The 17,481-nt window shown below is 44.2% G+C and overlaps 3 protein-coding genes across 11 annotated transcripts in view; 2 read left to right on the top strand and 1 right to left on the bottom strand.

Annotated features, from left to right (window-relative positions):
* cacnb2a (calcium channel, voltage-dependent, beta 2a) overlaps nt 1-2,279 on the top strand; it is a 58,831-nt gene extending 56,552 nt beyond the window's left edge. For all 6 annotated transcript variants that reach the window (XM_076761012.1, XM_076761010.1, XM_076761014.1 and 3 more), the window contains one exon: nt 447-2,279. In XM_076761012.1, coding sequence (XP_076617127.1) covers nt 447-1,253 — 807 coding nt within the window. In that variant the 3' untranslated portion in view covers nt 1,254-2,279. The remainder of the gene's footprint in view (nt 1-446) is intronic.
* Nucleotides 2,280-3,485: 1,206 nt separating this feature from the next.
* Nucleotides 3,486-9,872, bottom strand: nsun6 (NOP2/Sun RNA methyltransferase 6). 4 transcript variants are annotated; one of them, XM_076761017.1, is made up of 13 exons: nt 9,824-9,872; nt 9,277-9,312; nt 8,871-8,954; nt 8,539-8,694; nt 8,356-8,453; nt 7,512-7,618; nt 7,266-7,419; nt 6,943-7,024; nt 6,698-6,817; nt 6,411-6,555; nt 6,157-6,302; nt 4,773-4,898; nt 3,486-4,687 (listed from the first exon to the last, which is right to left on the bottom strand). In XM_076761017.1, exons 3-13 carry the CDS (start codon nt 8,943-8,945, stop codon nt 4,508-4,510), a joined length of 1,389 nt encoding a protein of 462 aa, XP_076617132.1. In that variant the 5' UTR covers nt 8,946-8,954; nt 9,277-9,312; nt 9,824-9,872; the 3' UTR covers nt 3,486-4,507. The 4 variants fall into 4 exon arrangements, with proteins under 4 accessions (XP_076617132.1, XP_076617134.1, XP_076617135.1 ...); XM_076761019.1 differs by having other exon boundaries at nt 8,356-8,450; nt 9,824-9,864; XM_076761020.1 differs by having other exon boundaries at nt 8,356-8,447; nt 9,824-9,859.
* A 948-nt stretch (nt 9,873-10,820) lies between these two features.
* arl8 (ADP-ribosylation factor-like 8) lies at nt 10,821-17,362 on the top strand. Its single transcript, XM_076761271.1, has 6 exons — nt 10,821-11,232; nt 13,308-13,368; nt 13,464-13,611; nt 14,979-15,062; nt 15,218-15,369; nt 15,900-17,362. Exons 1-6 carry the CDS (start codon nt 11,187-11,189, stop codon nt 15,946-15,948), a joined length of 540 nt encoding a protein of 179 aa, XP_076617386.1. The 5' UTR covers nt 10,821-11,186; the 3' UTR covers nt 15,949-17,362.
* The last annotated feature ends 119 nt before the right edge of the window (nt 17,363-17,481 follow it).

A 17,481-nucleotide genomic window follows, 5' to 3' on the forward strand; every position in this document is an offset into this window, starting at 1 on the left:
CCTGCACCCTCTCTCCATCCACTGCCACCACAATGGGAAATGTAAGATTGAAAATGAAGAATATCCTGATATTGATGAGGAGCAGGAGTGAGCTTGATTGCTAGTGTGGTGAGTGTGAAGTGGCCCTCAAAGGTTTTGAGACTTCAGGTGATCCAGATCCAAGAGGAGTCTGCCTTGATCCTGGAGAAAATACAAACCTTGACATTTTTTTATTTGCCTCCTCCAGGATTCATCAACCTTCAATTGAAGGTTGATGGATTTTCCAGCAGTGTGTGTGTGCTCACGTTTGGGTTCAGATGTGAGTGTGTGTGTGTGTGTGTGTGTGTGTGTGTGTATACACCAGAAACAACAAGTGCATATTAATCAGCATGAGTTTGTGTGTGTGTTTGCAGTGTGTTTCCTTTCTTTCTGTCACCCTACTGACTGACATGTGTTACTGACCTCAGGGTAGCACTGTAGAGCAGAGAGGAGATAAAGCATTAGTGGAGAGAAAGGGCTCCAGAGAGGATCACCAGCACCACCATCACCATCACCACCACCACCACCAGAGCCAGGACCAAGCTGATGCCGACGCAGAGGCCGAGGGGGAAGGCAATGAGGAGGAGAGGCCTCTGAGGACAGAGTCCTCCAAGAGAGCCCAGCACATCCACCACCGTTCGTCTTCCACCAGGACTGAGCACCACAACCACCATCACCACCACCACCACCACAGCAGTCGAGGCCGGGGCCTCTCCCGGCAGGAGACTTTGGACTCGGAGACTCCTGAGAGCAGAGAGAGCCGAGAGAGCAGAGAGAGCAAGGACTCGGCTTATATCGAGCCACGCACTCAGCTCCTCCACCAGGAAGAGGAGGAGGAGGAAGAGGAGGAGGAGGAGGAGGAGGAGGAGGAGGAGGAGGAGGAGGAGGAAGAAGAGGAGGAGGAGGAGGAGGAAGATCTAGGGGAGGGGCACCCTCAGCAGCAACAGCGTTATGAGCCACTTCCCCACCGGGACCACAACCACCATCACCATCACCACCACCACCGTGGTGGGGCGGACGAGGCCGGCCACAGCACGGGACACCACCGCTCTAAGGAGCGCGAACAGGACCATAACGAGCGGAACAAGCAGCGCTCTCACCACCACCGGCCAGCACGCGACCACCACCATCACTACTACGACCGGGACAGAGACAGGGACCGAGAGGGGGAGGTGGCTCCCAAAAAGAGGGGTGATGCAGGGGAGTGGGCCAGAGACTCTTACATCCACCAGTGACAGACCAAATCCCTCTTCAAGCTCATTTGGACTCTCCTCTTAAAGACCTTCTGTTCTCCCATCGTGCTGCTATACCCTGAAACCACAGCATCCTATTTATGTACACTTCCTTTGTAAATGCTGTTGCATCTTTTTCAATGGCAGGATTTTGATTACATAGATACAAATATAAATATATAAATATATGTATGTGTGTATCTATGCATAGACGTTGTTTATGTGTGGATATGCATGAATATTCTTAAATATGCATATTTTAAACCTGTGTTTGATAAAGCATGACACAAAAGCAGAATTTTTTTCTGTATTGAGCTGTGCTTTCTGTGATTAGCATTTTTATTTTTATTATTATTATAATAATTATTATTTTTTTGCTTGCTAGCACTTGAATCATTTGTTCCTTCAGACTACTGCTAGGGTTGACTGCAACGGTTGACTAACCAAGTTAGTTTGATGCTGTATTTGCAGAGGTCTTTTGTTTAAAACAATAGTTTGGCAATTTGTGAAATACGCTTTTTCACTTTCTTGCTTAGAGTCAGACTTGGTTGCCAGTTTATTAGGTACACCGAGCCGAAACGAATGCAACACCAATGCAGCAGTCCTGCCATGAATCCTACCTTCAGTTCTTGTTGAAACTGTTTGAGGGAATTTTATGATCCTTCCGGAGGATGTAATTTGTGGTGCTGTTGACGCTGTTAACTTGCCAGATGTTTCCGACATTTTGTCCACCACATTAATATCAGAATGTGGAATATGTGTGTGAATATCAGTATTAATGCAACACAGTTGAACAGCACCAACGCCTTCCTAGAACCGTTCTAACAAAAACGTACAATCTTTATAATTTATTACAGGCCTGTTTTATTGACTGCGTTAGTTTTGGCTAACTGTACCTAATAAACTGGAAACTGAGTCTAGATGAGAAGATGAATGCCGCTCATATTTGTACGATATACATGAAGCTAGAGCTAGCTACACTTAGACTAAAAACAGCTAGTCTGGCTCTGTCTGAAGGTAAAAAAGAAATCACCCACCAGCACCTTGAAAGCTCACTGATTAACACTTTATATCTCATTTGTTTTTTCTGTACAAAAACCAAAAGTCTAAAAATGAAAAGTTACAGTTTTACGGTGGAGTTTAAGTTTAGCTAATTTAAGCTAACTGGCCGCTAATGCTAGCTGTAGCTTCATATGTAACAGACAGACATGAAAGCGATCTCCGTCTTCTCCTCTGAGTCTCAGCAAGAAAGCTGCCAAGTGTGTTTCCCAGAGTGTCTGACTGCTCCCTTCATTTTATGATCATCGTTTATTGCTTAGTTCCTTTTTTAATTCTGCGTCCATGGTTTTAGACATTTGGTTTTAAGCCTCCTTCGAGGTGCACCTTAGTCTTGCCTTACAAGACAAACGACTTCTACAATAACTTCCTCTCTTACATGCAGTACTGTTCTCTTTGTATGGGTCCAGAAACATTTTGTAACATTGATACACCCTTTATTCTGCACTTTTACTGATTTCACGTTGATTTCAAGTGAAAGCAATTTGATATGACATCACAACTTACCGTAGGTCTACTACCAAAACTCCATCGAGGTTCATCTTTTATTAAGTCTGACCCCTTTTCTAATGAATGTTGTTTAATTCCCACTTAAACTCCCACTTCATAGTATAAAGAATGTTCATGTCAGGAGATCATCTTCAGTGTGTTCCTCACTAAAAATGAAAACCAACTCAAAGCATTCAAAATGTTTACCAGACAAAGATAGTTCTGTTTTCTGTCTTCTGTCCTTTTTTTTTCACTCCCCTGACTCCATCGGTTTGATGCAGAGTGATGCCCCGAATGCTCAGTGACGTTGGATCAACTCATATTTTCACAGATTCACCATTCTGAAAATCTGAATTGAGCCCCTCTGTTTACAGAACCACCAACCCCGTCCCTTCACTTTCTTTGTTTTTGCCTGACAATTGTAATTATAAAAAGAACTACTCCATTTCTATGCTACGTTGGTAGCATTACAGATTTTCTAACAGTGTACATGTGTATGTACATACAGCATAAATATAAAGAATAAAGTTGGCAACAAAGGACTGACGAGGGGGGAGAAGAATTTGATGTGTGCTTTGTCAGAAGACCCAGACAGAGGAGGGAAGCTGTGTCTATAAATAGTCATCTGAAAACTTGAGGTAGACTCACCGGCCTGCCTCCTTAGTCGTCATGACAACATCGACATGATGACAATACAGAGGGGATGCATCTAAAATAGGAAGCAGCTTCTCCACAGTCAGATGCCTCCAAAGTAGACAAACAAGGCGCCCAGAGAGGCAGCTGATTTGATCTCTGAATGTTAATGTTGTCAGACAGAAAAGGCAGCGGACAGAGCGGCCATTTTAATCTACAGCAACATACAGCGAAACACACAGGCTGCTGCGTCCAGACAGATGTGTGGATGGATGGATGATAGGAGTGCAGTGGTACTCCCAGGAAGAGGGATTGAGCTGAGGTCACAGTGAAGGTCCTGCGTGACGGGGGAACAGGCCAGATGTTTGCTCACTGGAGGCGCAGATCTATAAATTACACTGTGTGCAGATTTATGGACGCCGCTAATTCAATTTGCACAGAAGAAATTAGTGCTGAGTGTTGCAGTTTGTATTTAAACCGGTTTCATCTGTATAATCACTGCGCAGTTGCTTAACATGTAACAGACGTGAAGAAAGACAGATTTTATTTTAATTGGGAACTTTCATAACGATGGATGTAACTTCCTCTCCAGCATCATCTCTCTCACAGGCAGCTGAAGCACTAATTAGACGTCCCAGTTGTCTCCACCGCTGCTAAAAGACACTAAATTGTTAATACCTCTCATGACCTCTTTCTGCATGCTACTTCCTGATCTGAGATCCAGCCAATCCGCTGTCACCATGGCAGCTATGTCGTCACTGTTGTTATGGCAACGCTAGCACTGCTGCATTTGCCAATACTCATCCAGTCTCCATCCCCATGTGCCCCATCTCCCCCCTCCCTCCCTCCCTCCCTCCCTCTCTCTTCCTTGCCCTCGGTGTTTATAAAGCTTATCCCTATATGGCCTGCAGTTTCAGAGAGCAGCTGTTAAGAGGCAGATGCTGTAAACAGCACAGTGAGCGTCTTTGTCAACACTGCCCCGTCAAAGCACACAGAGTGTCGAAATATAAACACTATTGTTCCCGTCTGCAGTCTCGTGTGAGAGCTGATGGCGCTCTAAGAGAAAACATGCCCTCCGGTCAGTTTTTCAGGAACTTGGCGATAAAAAAGCCGATGGTGTCCCTGTCGGCTCTGCAGGGGAAGGGAGCCGCCGACCACGTCTGGTCCCAGCTCAGCTCGGGACTGAACCTCTGGAGGAGGCGCAGCTGCTCAGGTGGCAGGCCGGCTCCCAGCATGCCTTCTGCGCCGATGTGAGGCTCCTGAGACAAACAAGAGCGCGGTTTTGATGAGGTTTCCTAACATCGACATTTGTGGGTCTGTCCACGTGGCTGAAGTGGTTTTTACCTGAGGCTGAAGCGCGAGGCAGGGGAAGGTATCGAGGGCCCAGGCTACCTGCTCCTCATTCTCCGCTAGAGTCACTGTGCAGGTGCTGTACACCAGAACTCCACCTTTCTTCAACAGCCGCACTGCCTGCAATCACAAGATGTATGTATTCATGTATCTGCTTCATAACCACGAAGATCTTTTATTTAAGTGGCTGTAATCAATATTTTAATGTTGACAGTGTGAAATTCGTTGCTCGTGATGAATCTACAGAGAACTATCACCCAGATCTGCAGCGCTCCTCATTGTCATCGTGTTAATAAGCAACTGTTTGCTGACCAGATCGTATTATCAGAAGGTGAAGGCATGTCAGTGTGATGTTCACAGCTGATTTGCGCTGCCCCCAAGTGGCCAAACAAGTCACCAAAAAAGTTGTAAATAAAGACAGAACGCAATCACGTGCAAACGAAGTATTTACAAAGTGTTCCTGAGCTCATGCAGTAAAATCCTTCATACAATCATGTGTTCACAAAGTGGTGAACCTCGCTCCATCCTCGCTTGTGAATGCCTGAGCCTTTCCAGGATGCCCCTTTCATCCCCAGTCATGATACTCTCACCTGTTACCAGTGAACCTGTTTACCTGTGGAATGATCCAAACAGGTGTTTTTGGAGCATTCCACATTTCTCCCAGTCTTTAGCTGCTCCTGTCCCAACTTGTTTGAAACATGTTGCTGGCGTTAAATGCAGAATATCAATTATAATCTATGAGGGTGATGAGGTTTTACTTTTGTTGAACACAGCATCTCAACATTTTTGGAATCAGGGTTGTAACTTGTCACATAGTTCCAACAAGTCTGTGGAAATGTGTCACACACTGACACACGATGCTGAATAACCTTGAGGAAATGCTGATGGAGCACTGCACAGTATGTCACTGGGATAAATGATTGGAGTCTAATCACACTCTGGTAATCCATCTACAAGCCACACTTACAGAAAAATTCATACTAATTCTGATTTTCACATTTGCTTCAGTCTTGAGCTACATTTATACACATTTGTAGAAAAAGCGAGGAAGACGAGTGCCACTACTGCTGAATGTAGAAGAAGAAATACTTTCTGGTACTGCTGTCTGACAAACTATCAACAGTCAAAATGCATGACGTGGTTTTAAAAGTCACACGATGAGATTGGAATCGCAGCTTTGAGCAGATTTGTAAGGATTTTTTCCCCATAAATAACATTTTGAGGTGTATTTACCCTTTTTAGATCTGAAGCTGTGGATCAGTCAGTCTAATAACTGCCCGATGCTGCCATCTACTGGTCAAAATGAGCTGCTATCAATGTGATGTGAGAAAACCCCCAAAGGATATCAGGTGTTTTATCTGTGGGTGGTGAAACCTACAGCGTGGAACAACTTGCGCTGCAGAGGCTGATAGGAACAGATCTCCTTGAGGCTCCAGGTACTGCCCAGGTTGGGTCTCTGGCCGAGTCCACTGCAGGGGGCGTCCAGCAGAACCCGGTCGAAACTTTCAGGGGGGAACGGAGGTCCTGGAAAACGTTCAGAAACACCAGTGCTTTGTAAAAACTAAGTCCTGCTGTTGGTCATTGATCAATGTTAACAGGAAACTTAAACGTGTCCCTGCTGTCACTCGTTACCTTCAGTTTCCTGTGCCGGGTCACTGCTCACAGCTTGAGTGCTGTTAAAGCAATAAGCTTTGATGGAACTCAAATGCAAGATTTGGGCGTTTTGACGAATTCGATCAACCTTATTTCGGATCCTCTCCAAGGCCACAACTTCACCCTGTATGAGACGGACGGAGACGGGAGTTCATTCATGTTCAGGGCTGTACAGTCTCCAGATGCTCTAACACTCTCCGGCCTGTGCATGTTAGGAGCAGCTGGCGTGTGCAGCTGACTGGTCACGACCTTTGTAGAACTTGTACCTGATCCCCCATCAGTGCAGCGATGTGGCAGGTCTTCCCCCCGGGCGCAGCACACATATCCAGGATGCGCTCTCCAGGACGAGGCCCCAGCACGTGTCCCACAACTACAGAGGGAAGGTTCTGCACAACATGAGATCACTTCAGTTTTTCACAACAACGAACGTGAACAGTTACCAAAAACTGAACGAGTGCATCACCAATCAATCATTCTGACATCACCACAGAAGAAAAGTAGACACAAATACCTGTAGGAAAGTCAGGCTGGGGAGAACGCCATCAAAGGAAGGACTCCGGTAAAGTGGATCCACCATGCGAACACCTATTCCTCTAAAATAAGACAGAGAGTGAACCATTTCCCTTTTTGAATCTTAAACCACAGCATCACCATCACTGTTCGACCCTGAGGACAGACTGATCCTCGATGGCTCACCTGTGCACCAGGAGCGCCTGTTTTGTTCAAGAATCACTTCCTCATTTGTTTGTTACTGAGTGTATTTACTGCATTATCCTCCTCATATCACACCAAAGCAGAGTCATATATTTCTCTATGAAGCTAAAGTCTACTTACTTGACAGGTTCACCTGTGCAGAAGATGCTGGAGCGGTCAATTTGAGCGACTCCGTTTCCCAAAAACGTTCTCTTTCCCTGGAAGCTGGTGGCTCCACGGGTGCACTTACCCTCCATGTCAGAGAAGACGGACACCACGTCTCCAGCCTTCATGTCTAAGAACAGAGAAACATCAAGTTAAAGAAGCTTTTGATTCAACACACGCCACGTTTTTTTTAATTTAATGACACGCGGCTTTGAGTCTTACACTTTGGGCTGGCGACGATGCCCGGGACGAAGACATGAGCCCCCCTCAGCACAGCGCTGCCACACTGAGCACCAACCACCAGCTCTGAGCTGAGCTGCTTCACAGGTCTGAGAGCACAAAACAAAGGGAGGTCACACACTGCTGAATCAGTCTCATCAGACAACCAGCAGCTGTACTCATGAGATCACATGGGATCACTCGAGCCAAGCATGGAGGCAAATAAGGGTCATTATCAGCGTGTGAAATGATGTTCAAAAAATAATTTCACAGCCTGCAGCTGTTTATCAGTTCTGGATGTCTCACAAAATCAAGTCTGTGAATGTGTGAAAGTTTTTTTTCCACGTGCAAACAAAAGCTGAGATACAACTGCAGGCTTTGAAGTTATTTGTGAACTTCATTTGACAAGCTGTTTGCTTCCACAGCTGAGAATCCATCTTTCCAGGTTTCAAGTTATGGCGCTACCCTTTGTCTGTCAGCTGGTGGATCAGGTTGCATTTCCATATATACTTTGTCATGTGCAGTCATGTGCGAAAATACCTCCACGTACTTGACTCAAATATCCCCAAAACAGAACAAACCACGAGATCTTTTTGTGCCGTTTCTGTATTTTTAAAAAAATCTCTTTGGGCTCAAACCACACTTGAGTACACACCTAAAAAAAAGTCAGCCGAAACGGGTAAACGAAAAGTGTTCCTTCTGTCATCGTTCTATGAAATTCCATGAGGGTTTGGCCTCAGGAAACACCCGCCCAGCGGTTGGACTGATACTGCAATTTAAGGCTAAGTGTGTGCTCCGTAGAGCAGATTCGGATTTGTCTGACGTCGTTCCAACATTCCTCGCATACCTCGGGCCATCGACAGGAAGCAGCAGCACATCTGGAACTCGCGGGTGAGGAAGAATCTGAAGGGAGACCTCCTCTGCTGATGAGTCGCACATCTGCTGCTTCAACGACAACAACGGACCGACTGATTAGGACTCACGGCTGACGGGCAGTGACATCTCAAAACACACTGAGGCCAAGATTCACCTTTTTCAGCTCTTCTGCTAACTTGTGTCTGATCTCCTCCAGGGGAGCGAGATGAGTGTTGGCCCGGACACAAGTGCACGAAGGCGGGTGAGACAGGCATGAGAGCAGCTTCTGGAAGCGACTCTCGGCCTCCTGATGACCCACCGCAGCTAACACCTGAACACGACAGAGACGAGCCAGCCAAGAAAAAGAAAACATGAGAGTAAAAATTAGAAAACCTTCAGGAACGAATTACAATCATCTGTTAATGGTGTTAAGAGAGGAAGACGCTTCTTTTCAAAAGGTGCGTTCATGATTCTCCAGGAGAGAGCGACAAGCTCAGAGAGTCCTACCTCGTTGTTTAAGAAGACGCTCCTGAGAAAATCAGAGACTTCAGGACTCAGAGAAATTCTCGGGAAAACAGACATTTCTTTAATCTGTGCAGAGAAAAGTATCCAATCAGTTACAGAAAAACAAATCAATCATGATTGATGAAGTGCAGCAGGAGGGTGCTGAGCATATCTAAGAGGGGATTACAGGCTGGAAGCCCCTGATGTTGATTGGATAAGGCTGGAAACCCATCAGGGGTTAAAACTCCATTACTTTCCAGCAGACAAAGAAGTGATTTACCCCTCAGTACAGAGGCTATAATAACAATAACAATTCAAAATAGGTCACAACTTATCATTAAATCGTCATGTTTATTCTGTTTTGTCTGTATTTTATTGTTTAGTTTTGTGAATTTGCAAATGTGCTTACATGAATCCAACATGTGGCATTCGTTCATGCTTGTCCCTGTACAAATAAACATCAAATAAATTAATAATAACAATACAATAAATAGTATACAAATAAGTAAGATTACACTGAGTGGCACTTGAACAGATGTAATTAAAAATAAATGCAGTATAAGCATAGAATAAATGACCAAATAATGTGTTTTTAGCAGAGATTTAGCTTTAGCTTAGCTCAGCTCGCCTGTTCCTGATTATGGTTATTCTTTACATATTCTGTTCATCCTTCTTCACACTGTCCGTCTATTATTGCCACTAATCAAATGTTAGAAATGTGAAATAATTAAATAACAGAGTCCATTTGAGGTATCGACCTGAGGAGCGCGTCCTCCTCTTCCAAACATTAAATCCTTTTCAATAACAGAGCTCATTTTTATCATGTAAATGCTCGTAGTGAGTCCTGTTCAACACTCCTGCTTCTTACATTCACAATTAAAAACGCGTTGAGTGAATTTAAGAGTTTATTCTGAGTGTAACAGCCACCTAAAGGCTGATAAATCGTCTTTACTCACGCTCTGTGCCTGCGTGCGTGCCCGTGCTGACACTTCCGCATACGTCACCAGGCTAGTCACATGACACCAGTTGAATTTATAAATCGAAGTAATGCAGCCTGTTGATCGCCACCACCTGTTTGAGATTTGTTTGTTTTATTTGGAGCAAGAGTAATTTTAGCTTTAGGGACAGACTGAACGCGTTTATCACACAAAATGCAAACAAATACAGTATTACAGCGACAAAAACTGTCTTTTCTAAACCTCACTGATCAATAATGATATTATAACAGTAACACTTTCACTTTATTTTGCATTAATTTGCGGTATATAAATATTCTATTACTGGATTATTAAACTCTAGGATATAGAGACATGTTTAAATCCTGAAGATGGTTTGGCAGTTGGATGTGTAGTTTCTGACAAATACATGAATAAACACTTATATCCGGTTACAACCACATTATAATGTGTTAGAAATCATTTCTAACGTGTCTGCATACTACTTATAATTGCTATTTAAAGTGTTGTCGTTATAAGTCATTTCCAGTTCCGTGCAGTAAAAAGAAAATAAACAATAAAAGTAATAATAATAAAAAAGGAAAGTATAAATGCAATTTGTCTGCCTGGTAAAACGAAATGTTAAATATTGACATAATTTACAGTAAAATAGCTTTACATTTAATACATCTAAAACTAAAGCATTAAATTCTTAAGATAGCTCATATCAGGCTTGATGTTGAGTTAATGTTCATATTACTGTTATTGTCAATTGTCCAGATATCTGACAAATTGTATTTTGATGCTTTGGCGACATTGATTTAAAAAAATATTAGATAAACGAATTACTTCTCTATATAACTGTACCAGTTAGACGTGTGTATGTGTATATTTATCCCTTTTTTGAAAGTGTTTTTGAAAGCTGCTCTAAAAAAAGCAAACAAACAAACGTCAACGTCAACGTCATCACGTAACCGGAAGATAACTGAATATCTGGGGTTGCTCTTTTCGCCGCACCAGCTAACGGGCAGAGGAAGCTGCACGAGCAGACTCAACACAGCGTAGCAGTTCTCGCCTTGTGCTTTTACGTTTTGTGAGGCTTTAACGACACCTGAGAGGCTCGATAAGGAGTCATTACATCTGTGTTACCTCTCACCATTTTAACCTCGCGTTAGTTACGTTTTGAATGTAACGGGGGCGCATGGAGTCGGCGTCGAAAAGGTCGGTGAGGTGTCTTGCGGACAAGAGATCATCCAGCTAATGTTAGCTAGCCGCAGCCAGCCACGGATTGACCGGTCTGGATTCGAGAGTGGAGAGGCTCGGTGCTGCTGCCCACTCTACTGACGGACGGACGGACGGACGGACATTTGTATTAACCTGAACAATGGGCCTCATCTTCGCCAAACTGTGGAGCTTCTTCTGTAATCAAGGTGGGTGTCGGTGAAATTGTTACGGCTCACTAACCGAGCCGCTAGCTTCTCAAAGCGAGGATAATGCGAACTGTTAGCCTGTTAGCATAAAGTGAGCAGCACGACTCATAATAACGAATGGGGGGGAGTTATCTCGCTACATATCTCTGTGACTTCAAGACCCAACTGTCTTTGTTTAAAAACAGCCATTTAAAGGACAGCTCTCTTCATCCTCAGCCACTCATATAGTTAATCTGTTTATCACTTTGTCAACCAACATGATCACCTTAAGTCACGGTAAGCCTGCAGGAGCACGTTCATCGAGTTGTCAATCAGCTTTATCTCACTTTCCAGGACACATCACATTACATAACTTTCCCCTCGCTTTCCGGAGAGCAGTTTAATGTAAACATTCTCACCAAGATAAGGAAAACTGAGCAGAAATGACAGGAAAATAATCTGAGGAGGAAAAAGAGAGGCAAAGGCAGCAGAAAGCCTGGATAATCCCACCCTTGTAGTTTGTGGCTGCAGGATATGTGGCGAGGGTGTGTTTTGTTTGAGTTTTTCTTACGAACAGTGAATCTTTAATCTGATAGGTTTTCATCTAGAGCTGCATCGATTCATCGGTTTGTGTTGTTTTTTCGGGAAAGCTGTCAAAATTCTCTGATTTTAGCTTCTTCAATGTGAATGTTTTCTGATCTCTTCACTCCTCTTTGACAGAAACATCTTTGAGTTGTTGGCAAAACAAGACATGGGAGGACGTCATCTAATCAATTAATAACCTGCAGATTAATCAACAAATAAAATGGTCGTTAGCACTATATTAAACTACATTTTGCTGGTTGATGAAGGTGATTGATAAATGATCTCAGGCTAAACAAAGGAAATACTGACTGAGCCTTTTCACAATCTGTTCTTGATCATTATCATTTGATAGTCAACACGAATCCTTTTCGTCTTGACTCTTTTGGCCTGTGTAGCTGCATTGTTGCCTGGATCAGAGAAAGACTCCCGATTTTCATTCCCTAATTCTGGATTACACTGCTCCCAGTGTCAGGTTTCACTCACAGATTACAGACGAGGTCTGAGGGGGATTGTTAGCAACAGAGTAGAAGCTAATTACATGTAATCAACACCGTATAATTAGATTAACTGAAAGGTAGTTTATCAGACCAGGCATATTGGTTGTATGATTGCTTTTTAATTGTATGCTTTGGTGTTTTTTTTATTGATTTATTCTGTTCTGAAGCTTTGTACTTGCTTGCAGCCAGTGGAAATTAGCATTTTTCCTGTAGTCAGTATTGTCGTATAAAGCTGAAATCTAAATGAACACATTGCTGCTTAAGAAGTTTTCTGCTTAGATAAATATTTTTAGGTAATCCACTGATCACTGACTGCTAACATTAACATCTAGTTTGTCCTCAGCAGTGCACATTTCAAAGGAATCTCACCCAACCTGTGTTAGAGCAACACATTTCCCTCTCCATAGACAGGCCTTTGTTTCCATTAGATTGTTTATTGAAGAGTTGTATGCATGACAAATGCAAATGTTTGAATATGACGATGACGAGGGTGATGGCGACAGTCAGTCTAATTGTGCTGTCAGGATCGTGGCAGGGTAGCTGCCCTTTTAGGAAGCAATAGACATGCAACATCCTCCGAAACCCCATGTGGTGCACCGAGGCTGCGGGTCCTCCGACCAGACTTCCTTCCTCCCCAGCAGCCGGAGGCCTCAGAGGGGCAGAGAAGTCAAAACACTAAAGTGGGACGCTTTGGCACGACCGTGTCAGCTCTGATTCAGTCCTCAGTCCGTTACGTTCGAGCCTTCTCTGCTTCAAACTGCGCTAGCTGCGTTTTCTGAATGGAAAGAATTCACATGGAAAAATTTAGGTCAGGGAGTTTTGAGGAAGGAAATAAGTTCAGCCTTTATGATTCTGAAGGAACAGCAATGAATAGCAGGAATGCATTTAATAGACTGCAGACACACATGCTTTCTGAGGCAGTCATTGCCGCTTATTGTCTTTACTGTGACAGAGGTGAGGAGCCTCGTTGAAGATTGTTTCTCACACCTTTCATGTGCTGTGCTTGTTTTGCAGAGCACAAGGTGATCATCGTTGGACTCGACAATGCAGGGAAAACCACTATCCTCTACCAATTGTAAGTAGCTTTATTTTCACATTTACAGCTGGGACCTCCTTCTTTACTGCATCCGAACGTGCAAGAACTCACTTTCTGATTCTGTTTTCATCAAGTCTGATGAACGAGGTGGTGCACACGTCGCCCACTATCGGAAGCAATGTGGAAGAAATAGTGGTGAAGAACACCCACTTCCTGATGTGGGACATCGGAGGACAGGAGTCTCTCAGGTCCTCCTGGAACACCTACTACTCCAACACAGAGGTGAGCAGCACGTTTTGTACGCTTTCAGAGAGGACAGAGGGATCGTCCAGCTGCGGGTTTTCTGGCAGCTGGTGTGTTTGCTCAGAGCACAGACGGCAGCAGGGGCCGCCCAGGTCAGAGGGCAGCCTTTCACAAAGGGGCCTGTCTGAAAGGCAGAGCGAGGGTCAGGGGGAGTCGTGCAGAGGCAGATGTGTGGAGATCTTACAGAAGGCTCTCAGAGTAAACTTTCCTCATGCGGCGTTGTTTTTACTGTAGTTCCACAGGCAGCAGACTTCGCTCATTCGCGTCGCTTTCACGCACCGGCCCGCATCTGTGACGTGATTTTCAGCGTGGGTCCACCATTCATGTCACACAACAGGTCACGAGTAAATACGGGGCCCCCATCCATTCACACACTGCCCGACTCGCCAACTGTTGCTCTCTTACAAGAGCAGCATTTTGTTTCCTGTAGAGCTGAAACAAAAGGTTTTATTCAGCAACTATTTTGATAGTTGATTTCCATGTCTATGATTTTACTGTACGTCACAATAAACTGAATATCTTTAGGTTTTCTGACTGCTGGTACTGTTTCTCTCTTGCTTGTTGCAGCCTTTCTGTTTTCAGACAGTTCATAGACCAAACACATAATCAGTTAATCAAGATAAGCGCCCACTGTGGCCGATTCTTGTCTTGTATGTTTACTGGTTAGAGGACTAGTATGTAACATTTCTGCATTAAAATGTCTAAACATGACCCCACCTTTGTTAGATATTTTCTTGATTTGTGTACATTATCCCAAATGTTTTTCAGTCAGTTTGATTTTCAGTCTGGTTGTTCAACAATGAAGACAACAGCTCCCATGATCCCACACTATTTCACACCGTCATCAGACTACCTCTTTTGTTTCCATTGTTTTGATTGAGAGACCCCTAGCAACAGAAATCACATACAGTACATTTGAGGACATTAGCTGGCCAGAAGCCCTAAATATCTAAAATGGAGTTACCAGGAGCCCTGCGGTTACTGTCGGAGAGTTCACCCTTTCACTGAAACAGCGTGAGACTTTCTGGAGATCTCTGGCTGTGGTTTGGGTCTCGCTCATGTTGGATGACACGTGTTGTTGAAGCGCTGCTCTTTCCTGGGTCGTTTGCTTTAAATGGCGTCTCTCACATCTCACCAAAATTAACGTGCCTTTAGTCTTTTGTCATACGGGCTCGCTCTGTCATTCACAAAGGGTTATTAGCATAGCAGTCACCGGGGCCCATTGTGAGGCCCCTGGCCCGGAAGTGGCCACCCGCTGTGTTGCATTTCATTGCTGTATGTGTCGTTAACGTCTTTTGGAAAGAGGCCTCTCAGTGTGATTCTTGCCTCCTCCTCCTCCTCTGCAGTTCATCATTCTGGTGGTGGACAGCACAGACAGAGAGAGGCTGGCCATCTCCAAAGAGGAGCTCTACAGGATGTTGGCTCATGAGGTAACATCTTAATACATCTTTACACGGCCATGAGGAAACAGACTACACAGAACTGGCTGTTTTTCATTGATTTTCCACCAAGCTTCGCCCTTTCCACCCTGCTGCATGGCTCATGGTTTCATTGTTCTCTTTCCTCTGCCTCGGCCTCCCCTCAGGACCTGCGGAAAGCAGCTGTGTTGATATTTGCCAATAAGCAGGATATGAAGGACTGTATGTCTGCAGCGGAGATCTCCAAATACCTCACCCTGAGCTCCATCAAAGACCACCCCTGGCACATACAGTCCTGCTGTGCACTTACAGGAGAGGGGTAAGAGATGTGCAGTAACAGTGGACCTGGAGTCACAGTCGGTTTCCAGATGTTTTAAACTGACCTTCACAGGGCCACAGGTTATGAATCAATACCGTGTTTCCTCTGCAAGGAAAGAAAAGGCACGTTTATTGATTAGAAAGAGGTGTTCAGATGTTATCCCACAGCAATTTGTTCTCTTCTTTGCAAGTTAGAAATGAATCACATCACTTTACACTGCAGTTCATATTCACTGTGGCGCAATAATATGTGCATTTATTGCACTAATAAAGTACAATAGATTTTTAAAAACGTGCAGGTTAATTGGACTTTAATTGCTCATTTGAGATTAGTTGAAACCAGACTTGAGGGGCTGCTGTGAGCTCTGCAGACCACCAGGTGTCGCTGTGGGCTTTCAGTCCAGAGCAGTCACAAACAAGAAGTCTATCCATCAGTAGTACATCAGAAATATTTATTGTGTTCAGGGAGAAAGTCACTAAACATTGTTGAAGTATTCACCACCTACATGTTTTCCTTCTTTGCTTCTCCAGTTTATGCCAAGGTCTGGAGTGGATGACCTCGAGGGCTGGGCTCAGATAGCCCCTCCCCCAGCCGTCGGCGGCCTGACTACCTGCACCACCCGCCCGGTGGCACAACAGCTCGTCCTTACTGGCTTCTTGTTACTTTTTATTTTTTTAATGATGAATTTTAACGGACTCTGACAGCCGGCACAGGACGGGAGCGCAGACCCTTCCACGGCTCAAGTCTTTGCAGGGCAGCGGCTGGAAAACGTGACCAGAACTAATGAACTCACCTGGTTGTGGAACGAGAAGAAATCATTTCAGCGGTACTCAAGTTCAGAGTAAGTCCAAGTGCAAAGCAGGGCTGCGCTGGACGCTCGTCGACACTCCGTACATATCATGTTACACTACAGCACGTCATATCGAGAGTGTACCATTAACATCACGTTGGTGCCCAGCGTTGGGAAACATGGTGCAGCTCTATTATTATTTTTTGCCTCTATGTAAGTTTGTCGATGTTCAGGTGAAAACTGGGGGGTTACAGTCAGTATTGTAAAACCAGTTTTAATGGGACACTAATTGTTAGTTTTTCAGAATAATGTTCTCATATTTTTTTTTTTTTTTATTTCTTTTCAGTTCTCATTCTTAGTACAGCCAGTAACATCTGCACACATGACTTCAGTTTCATAAGCTACATTGCTGGTGGTTATTCTCACACGCACACTTACCGGTGCCGTCTTGAGATGTGGTCAAATATGAACCTCCCTTCCTGTTACCTTGGAGCCTGTTTGTTATTGAGCCAAATGGTGTGGAGTCAGAGTGTTGGCATGCAAACGTTTTCTTAAAGCTCACCCTCTGAAACAAATGGAAAGTACTCCGGCCATTTACTCAGCTAAGCATTGAATGGCTGAAACTTGATCATTTCAAATGCCGGTACAAAGCTCAGTTTTAATAACAGTATTTTTTGAACACTGTTTTGTCAGTGATGCGTTATGATTTTTATTTAATTTTTTGCTTTTTTTTTTGGCCATCATACAGTTACGATACTTGATCCTCAGCCTTAACCATGCCGTTCTGAGTGTCTGGAGGTCCGTATGTGTGTGAATCTGCTCCTGATTTTTACCCTCTTTGATCCTGTGTAAGAGTCCACTGGCAGAAGAGCTGTGCACGTGTCACTTTGAGGCCATGCATAGTGAGCTCCTCAGTGGCCCCAAAGGAGGAGATGCATGAGTCTCACTGTACTGGTGTCCATCTTGGTCAGCGAGGTGCCTCTGGGTCTCTTGTGTTTTCGTTGTGGGACAAGGTGTTTTTACATGTTACAGGAAAAAGGACGAACTGTGCAGCCCCCAGACTCTTCACAGCGTTAAAGTTTACAGCTTTGACCTTGATCTCTCAAAGCAAGGGAACAGATCATGTGCTCAGTGTGGTGACGTCTAGTCTGGGTCACGTACTGTATTTCAGTTTTTTCAATTAAAGTTTGTTTTGAACTTTGAGCCTTTATAGTTGTTTTTTTTTCCAGTATGTGTGGAATTATACAATTTAGGGGAAATTACATACTTACACAAGCTTGGGCCAAAATTTTACCTTAATGCCAAACAAGTTGATTTTCACG

This window comes from Chaetodon auriga, chromosome 21, assembly GCF_051107435.1.
Source record: "Chaetodon auriga isolate fChaAug3 chromosome 21, fChaAug3.hap1, whole genome shotgun sequence".
NCBI classification, from domain to species: Eukaryota; Metazoa; Chordata; class Actinopteri; order Chaetodontiformes; family Chaetodontidae; genus Chaetodon; species Chaetodon auriga.

What these genes read in the sequence shown, in the direction of transcription:
- nsun6 (XM_076761017.1), bottom strand. Translation starts at nt 8,945, where the DNA reads ATGTCTGTTTTCCCGAGAATTTCTCTGAGTCCTGAAGTCTCTGATTTT. An exon ending in CCCGGCACAGGAAACTGAAG is followed by an intron (nt 6,303 to 6,410) that starts GTAACGAGTGAC and finishes AACGTTTTCCAG; the next exon opens with GACCTCCGTTCCCCCCTGAA. An exon ending in GCCTCGCGCTTCAGCCTCAG is followed by an intron (nt 4,688 to 4,772) that starts GTAAAAACCACT and finishes TGTTTGTCTCAG; the next exon opens with GAGCCTCACATCGGCGCAGA.
- arl8 (XM_076761271.1), top strand. Translation starts at nt 11,187, where the DNA reads ATGGGCCTCATCTTCGCCAAACTGTGGAGCTTCTTCTGTAATCAAG. An exon ending in ACCACTATCCTCTACCAATT is followed by an intron (nt 13,369 to 13,463) that starts GTAAGTAGCTTT and finishes GTTTTCATCAAG; the next exon opens with TCTGATGAACGAGGTGGTGC. An exon ending in ACAGGATGTTGGCTCATGAG is followed by an intron (nt 15,063 to 15,217) that starts GTAACATCTTAA and finishes GCCTCCCCTCAG; the next exon opens with GACCTGCGGAAAGCAGCTGT.